The sequence below is a fragment of the Mus caroli genome, chromosome 7, assembly GCF_900094665.2.
Source record: "Mus caroli chromosome 7, CAROLI_EIJ_v1.1, whole genome shotgun sequence".
In the NCBI taxonomy this organism is placed as follows: domain Eukaryota; kingdom Metazoa; phylum Chordata; class Mammalia; order Rodentia; family Muridae; genus Mus; species Mus caroli.
The window spans coordinates 23,783,515-23,790,659 of NC_034576.1; the positions used below are offsets into that span (position 1 = coordinate 23,783,515).

General features: G+C 54.1%; 2 protein-coding genes across 3 annotated transcripts in view; one reads left to right on the plus strand and one right to left on the minus strand.

Moving 5' to 3' along the window:
* Znf428 (zinc finger protein 428) overlaps positions 1-5,811 on the plus strand; it is an 8,879-nt gene extending 3,068 nt beyond the window's left edge. Inside the window, exons 2-3 of one of the 2 annotated variants that reach the window (XM_021167260.2) lie at positions 636-844; positions 5,164-5,811. In XM_021167260.2, coding sequence (XP_021022919.1) covers positions 769-844; positions 5,164-5,660 — 573 coding nt within the window. In that variant the 5' untranslated portion in view covers positions 636-768 and the 3' untranslated portion in view covers positions 5,661-5,811. The remainder of the gene's footprint in view (positions 1-635; positions 845-5,163) is intronic. The other variant, XM_021167261.2, reaches the window with a different exon arrangement.
* On the minus strand, positions 791-2,550 carry Srrm5 (serine/arginine repetitive matrix 5). Its single transcript, XM_021167258.2, has one exon. It carries the CDS (start codon positions 2,520-2,522, stop codon positions 804-806), a length of 1,719 nt encoding a protein of 572 aa, XP_021022917.1. The 5' UTR covers positions 2,523-2,550; the 3' UTR covers positions 791-803.
* Positions 5,812-7,145: the final 1,334 nt, after the last annotated feature.

The window sequence follows — 7,145 nt, forward strand, 5'->3', positions numbered from 1 at the left end:
GAAGATTTCTGAGTTCGAGGCCAGCCTGGTCTACAAAGTGAGTTCCAGGACAGCCAGGGCTACACGGAGAAACCCTGTCTCGAAAAAAAAAACCTCAAAAAAAAAAAAAAAAAAAAAAAAAAAAAAAAAAAAAACCCTAAATAAATAAATAAATAAAATCCTGTCTCATAAAAAGAAAACAGTTTAAGACATTTCCAGGCTAGCTAGTATCTCAGCTGTACCAAGTATTGTGTCCTTAATAGTCAACAATCTGTGACTCTTCTTCCTGGTGGTCCTCCCTCCCTCAGCCCCAGACCTTCCTACAGCTAAAGGGTTAATGTCTGGCACAGGTCTCTTCTTTGGCACTTAGTTATGATTGGTGACCATACCAATACCTTCCTTTAAATAACTAGGCATGTCTTCTCTCCCTACTTCCCTGACCACGAACCACAAGACAGTCTGTCGCCCAGGTAACTGGATTCAAGGCCTCCTGGGGACAAGGTCTGCAGAGTTGAGACTCTGTACACAGTCAAGGCACAACAGAGGCCATCTTTGCCTCCCCCCCAGCACTGAGCACACAGTGGTCTTAGAATGGGGACAAGTGTTATGTAAAAATTTATTGAGTCACCGCAGGCCTTTCTTTTCTCCCTGTCCAGCACCCCTCTCTACCTGCCAACATCCTGTATTAGAGGAGCTTGTGGCTGGAGGTGTGACCGCGGGAGAGCTGGCCGGGGAGGGACCCTGCCCAGTCGCTGCTCTGCTCCTGTCTCTTGTCCCCTCCCCCCCGCCATGACAGAGACCCGTGAACCCACTGAGACTGGAGGCTACGCCAGCTTGGAGGAAGATGATGAAGACCTTTCCCCAGGTGAGGAGACCTTAGAAGTAGCAGTCTTGGAAAAGTTGTCATCCTGGGGTTGGACCTCCTTGGGAAGCTGTGTTGAGGAGTGGCTGCCTGCCTTGCCACCAGTTCTTTTCTGACTAGAAGTCTTTGTCCTGGTGGGAGATGGCTTCCCATGGAGGCTCTTAGGGGTTGCATCTTGGGTGGGCTCTCTGTCCTTGCTGGAAGTTCTAGATTGGCTGAGGGCTCTACCCCTACTGTGGGTTCTAGAGCGGCCACGCTGGTTCTCCTTGCTGGAGATTCGGGATCTGCTCCGTGCTCTCTTCTTGATGGGAGTTCGAGACAGGCTGTGGGCTGTGTCTATGCTGGGACTTCTAGACTGGCTGCTCCCACTCTCAGGACTGGATATTCTAGACCGCCTGTGACCCTTCTTCTTGGTGGTTTTTGAGCGACAGTGCTTTCTCTCCTTGGTACTTCTGGATGGGCTGTGGCTTTTTTCCTCACTCGAGGTCCTAGACCATCTTTCCCTTCTTAGAGGTTTCCTTGGGCTGTGACTTCTCTCCTTGCTGTGGGTGCTCTGCTGGCTTTGTCCCATCTGGGTGGGCGTGCCCCTCCGGGTACGACTTCTTGCCCTACTGTGGTTTCTCTTCCAGCTGTGACTTCTCCCCTGGCTCCGGGTCCTCCTGTGACTGTGACTTCTTGACCTTCTGGGGGTCCTAGAGCGGCTGTGACTTCGGGTCCTGCTAGGGGTCCTAGAGCGGCTGAGGCTTTGGGTCCTGCTGTGGCTTCTGGCCTGCTTGTAGCTCTTGATCCTATCTGATGTGTGAGTCAGATCAGTGAGGGTGTGAGTCTGTTCCCTGCTGGGGGAAGTCAGCTGGCTGTAGCTCCTGGCTCTCCTGGATGCCACTGGAGACTTGTGAAAGTTCTCAAAGACCGTCCTAGTCGGGCTGTGGCTCTTGGCCCTGTTGGGCATTGCAGGTAGCCTAGAGCCTACACGTTCAGTGTCTAAGGCTCCGTGCAGCTTGGGGCTCTTTGTCCTGTGCCTGTTTCTAAGCCAGTAGTCACTCCTTTCATAGGCATTGGTTCTAGGTCGGCTATAACTCTTGCCTCGGCTTTGTTTGCGGTGGGAAGTAGGGGTCCTCGCCTTCTTGGCCACTCCTGGTTTGGCGGAATGGGTTCTCTTCCTGTTAGGAGTGATGGCCCTGTTCGGGGATGTCTTAGAGCTCTGGCTTCCCCTTTTGCCTGGAGTTCGTCCCCGGCTGTGCGTGTCTCTCTGCTGATACTGTCCCATGACTCCGGTCTTGCCTCCCTTCCTGCCCCTGCTGGCCTTCCTGGCCTTAGTATCAGTGCTCACCTGACTGGATGTTCTTGTCTTGCTGCGGCCTTGGGTCTTGCTGCTGGGCTGGGTCTTGGCACCTGTTGCTCTGGTAGACTTAGAACTGCTAGGGCTCATAAACAAGTTAGGGGACTTAGGATGCACTGAGGAACTGGTGGGAACTGGTGCTTTAGTGATCTTCAAGGAGGCTGGAGATGCGGCAGCCACGGGAGCCGCAGGAGCCTCAGTGGGCTTTGAGGGCCCAGTGGCTGCCAGAGCCGTGGGGGCGGCGAGAGCCTCGGGCGCCACGGGAGCCGCAGTGGGCTTTGAGAGCCCAGTGGCTGCCGGAGCCATGCTGCGCTTGGAGGATCTCTTTGATGGAGAGTGCATGGCGGGTGCAAAGGGGCTGAGTGCCTGGAAGTCATAGTGAACATCCAGGATTGGGTAGCTAGGGACAACAACCAGACGGCTCATCACAAGCAACTTGGTGAAGTCATAGTGGGTACCTGAAGCACTGGTGAGGTCAGACTTGAGAAGTGGTGGGGGCTCTGGCTCAAGGCTGGAGACTCTTAGCAAGTGGAATTAATTAGATCCACTCAGACTCAGCAGGGCTGAGAAGTGGAGCTGAGTTCAGCAAGGGCCTGCCTTGAGTCTTCAGGCCTAGGTGATGGGCGTTACTGCCTGGGTGGGCAGCGTAGGGGAGCCCAAAGAGCCACTGACAGCCTCAAGGGCCAGGGAGGATTCATGGAGAAGATGACACTGGTCTGGGCCTCACAGAGGAGCTAGAGTTGCCAGTAGAATGGAGAAGGGCCCTCCCAGGGAGGAGCAGGAGAGGCCTGGAGGAGAGCCCAGAGCCCGGGCTCACCGTCAGTTATAATCCACTTGTTCACTGCTAGATGGAGGTGAGAACCCCAAGATCAAGTCTGCCCATAAGGAGACCCCAGGCTGATGAGGGAGACATACTGGGGTGCTTAGAAGGCCACAGGCTCTAGAGAGTGGTGGGAGCAGCAGTAGCCAAGCCATCAAAGCAGTGGCTGTCATAGAGGATTGCCTGTGCTGGGTCCTGAAGCCAGGCTACGAAGGGTCAAGTGGACATAGTATAGGACAGTCACAGAGAGTCCTCTAGGCCTTAGTGTCTGGAGGAGGTGAGAGGGTCACAGAATGGGTCAGGGACAGTGCCTCAGTCTTTTAGGTCTAGGGTGGCTCACCAAAGAGGGAGCTTTGCCCTGGGGCCTAAAGGAAAGGCAGGACTGAGCACCCGTAGCAGAGGGGACAGCATGTGGGGTGCACGGGGCCACCACAAGAACCATTGCTTCTCTTGGGGACCAGAAGAAACATGAGTGATTGTTGTGCACTTGATTGGACTGCAAGAGAAACAGACCTAAGGCAGGATGAGGGCAGCACTGGGGAGGAGCTGCTGTGAACCAGGGACCAGTGTTGTCCCGAGCAGAGCCATAGGATTGGAGCTTGGTCTGCAGAAAGGGAAGCAAAGGCCACGGGGCAGGTAGATACACCCCTGTGGTACTGAGGCAACAAGGAGTCTGTGGTGAAGGGGAGGATGGGCGAGGAGTGGCCCCTGAGCACCTGTTGCTCCCGTGGTAATAATGAGCAGGGCAAAGACACCCTCACTGAGCTGCGGGAGGAGACGCTCCTCCGCAGAGGGAGCTTGCTTCTGCAGCCCAGTGGGTGCTTTCGGTATGCCGTTTCAAGTGTGGCCGAAGCAAGCAAGCTCCCTGGGAACTACAGGCTCCCGTGACCATGGAGACCGCAGCCCTGCGTGTGACCTACAGCAGCCACTAATGTCCTCCTCACCTCACATTTTCTCCTTTAAAAGCTTTTGTTAAGTTTATTTATTGACTTAGTGAGGGTGGGTACACTCTCATGGTATCAGGAGGCGAGGTCACACAACTATTGGGAGTTGGTTCTGTCCCTCTAATCTGTGGGTCCTGGGAGTCAAACTCAGGTTGTCAGGCTTAGCATCAAGCACCTTTACCACTGAGCCATCTTGCCAACCCTTGATCATGCCAAACTCATCTATATCCACTTTTATATGCTGAAATTACAGTCATGTACCTGTACTTAAAATTGAGCATTTTAGTTGACTTGTTTATTGAAATGGGAATTATCTGTGATCCCAGCACTTAGAGACTGAGGCAGGATGATGATGAGGCGATGGCCAGCGTGGGAGATAAGCATATACATACGTGTTCTGTCTCAAAAAATAAAAGCCAAGTATAGTGGTGCGGGTCTGTAATCCAGCTTTTGAGAGGCAAAGGCAGGAAGATCAGGAGTTCAAAGCCAACCCTAGGCTACATGAGAAACCAAACAAAACAGATAAACATGCTGAGGAGGATGCCACTGTGGAGGTATGAATACAGGAGTTTGGCTTCCCCAGCACCCAAATGAAGGCATAGTGTGTAGTGTGGTCTCTGCACCTGGACTGCCACGCTGGAAGGCACAGACAGGCATGAACGAGTGGTCAAATTGCTGAGCTCTGGGTTCAGTGAGAGACCCCCATCTAAAAAATGAGATGGCGAATGATTAAGGAAATCACCAGTGTTGACACCAATCCAACCAAAACAGACCTGTGTGTCTACTGCTTAGCTGCCTAATTCTGATGTTGGTCTTTCTGGAATGATCTAGGCCAGGCCGTTGCTTTCTGTGATAGACTGTGTAGGGGACAGTCGTGGCCACGTTGGTCAGGTGTTGCTGTAAGCGCTGGGTGGGCACACGGCGCTGTCTTTGTTGTCCACCCCATCCCCACTTCCACCTGTGTGATTTATTTTGAGACAGGATCTCATTCTCTCTAAGCCAGAGCTTGCAGTGATTCTCCTGCCTCAGCCTCCTTGATACTGTCGTTACAGATGACAGATGACAGATGCAGCTCTCGACAGGTAGTCATTTGGTAGCTGTGCAGATACATTGCATCTGTGTTGTGCCAAGCTGTCCTGCCCACACCGTGAGCTTGAATAGGGCTCGGGGGCAGCTGGGCACAGCCTTGATGCCATGTCTGTCCTACCTGCCCCAACAGGCCCGGAGCATTCTTCTGACTCTGAATACACTCTTTCAGAGCCCGACTCTGAGGAGGAGGAGGAGGAGGAAGAGGAAGAGGAGACCACTGATGACCCCGAATATGACCCTGGCTATAAGGTGAAACAGCGAATAGGTGGGGGCAGGGGTGGCCCGTCCCGCCGAGCCCCCCGAGCAACCCAGCCTGCTGGCCCACCTGCACAGCCTTGCCAGCTCTGCGGCCGATCAGCGCAGGGAGAGGCCCCGCCGGGTACCCCACCTTGCCGACTCTGCTGCCCTGCGACAGCAACCCAAGAAGCCCCAGGCCCTGAGAGCAGGGCTCTTGGAGAGGAAGAGGAGGAACCGTCTCGCACTGGGGAAAATCGGCCAGCAGGGCGGGATGGGGACGAAGATGAGGAGGAGGGGGGCACCTACCACTGTACGGAGTGTGAGGACTCCTTTGACAACCTCGGGGAGCTGCATGGCCACTTCATGCTGCATGCCCGGGGTGAGGTGTAGGAGGGGCCACCAGAGCGTTGGTAGAGGGGTAAGGGGAGCAGGGCTGAGGAAGCTGGAATCGGCGCTGGGGGTCCCGCCCGTCTGTGTTGTCTTAGCTGTAGTTATGTGAAGGGCTGAATAAAAGCCAGATTCTACATGTTGGCCCTGCATATGTTCGAGCTGCGTGAGTGTGACTGAGCACGCACTATGCCAGCGTCCCTCTGCTTCCGCTTCCCGTGTGCTGGGATTACTGGCATGCACTGCCCTGACCAAGTGTATGTGCTGCTGGGGATTGAACCCAGGGCTTTGAGCGCGTTACACAAGCACTCTTGTCATCTGAGCCACAGCCCAGCAAGTTTTTGTTTGGCTTAGAGACAAGGTTCCCCCCTCCCCCGCTACCCCAGACAGGGTTTCCATGTTTAGCCCTGGCTGTCCTGGAACTCACTCTGTAGACCAGGCTGGCCTCGAACTCGTTTCTCATGCTTCAGCCCTAGAATCTCGGGTACAAAGCCACCATACTTAGCTAAGAGTTCTGGGGTTCAGGCCACCCATGAAGCTTGAAACCACCCCCAGTGATCTGTGCTGTCAAGAGCCAGGCAGGGCACCAGGCAGGCAAAGGCCACTTCCCCCACCCCCCACAGTGCCTCCGTTGGAAAGTCAGTTGCATGGTTGTAGTCAGCTGCAAACCTGGGAAGGGCTAGCTAGCCAAGCCCCCAAGAGCAGATTGTGGCTTCCTGGGGTCATGGAGACCTCAAGTATTCTGCCACCACATCGCCTGGTCCCTCCTACAAAGATGAGGAGTACCATCAGCATGGTAGGCGGTGTCTAGCGCCTGGCCCAGGGCTGTATGTATATGGAGTCAGAGTCCAGGAGCGATGTGTCCCTGATGGCCATTCCTCAGCACTGTGGCACTGCCTCCATTTGCATGACCTCTTCCAGAACTGGATATCTTGTGTTAGGTGCAGTAAGTGCACCCTTAAATAAAAATTATATGTGAAGTGACCAAGGAGGCCACAAGAGGGCGTCAGATGCCCTGGAACTGGAGTTACAAGCTGTTGCCAGCCAGCCGTTGGTTCCTCTGTAATAGCGGCAAGCACTCTTAACCAGTGAGCCATCTCTCCAGCTCCCTACACATCAGATGACACCTTCATCTTTAGAGAACTGGCATGGACCTTGTGGGGTAGACCCGGAAGATAAGGTAAAAGAAATGGCTGTGTAGAAAAAAAACCAAGAGAAGGGTAAACTGCTGTAGAGAGGAATCTTAGTCACTGTCTATTGCTGTGAAGAGACACCATGATCAAGGTGGTGCTTATAAAAGAAAGCATCTCATTGTAGGCTGTCTTTCAGCTCCGAGGTTTAGTCCATTGCCATTACAGGGAGTGTGGTGGCAGGCATGGTGCGGCAGAAGGACGTGACAGTGACACCCCGCTCCTCAGCCAGAAAGCAGACAGGAAAAGATGAGACACTGGGCTTGGCACAAGGCTTGAACCCACGAAGCTCCGCCCC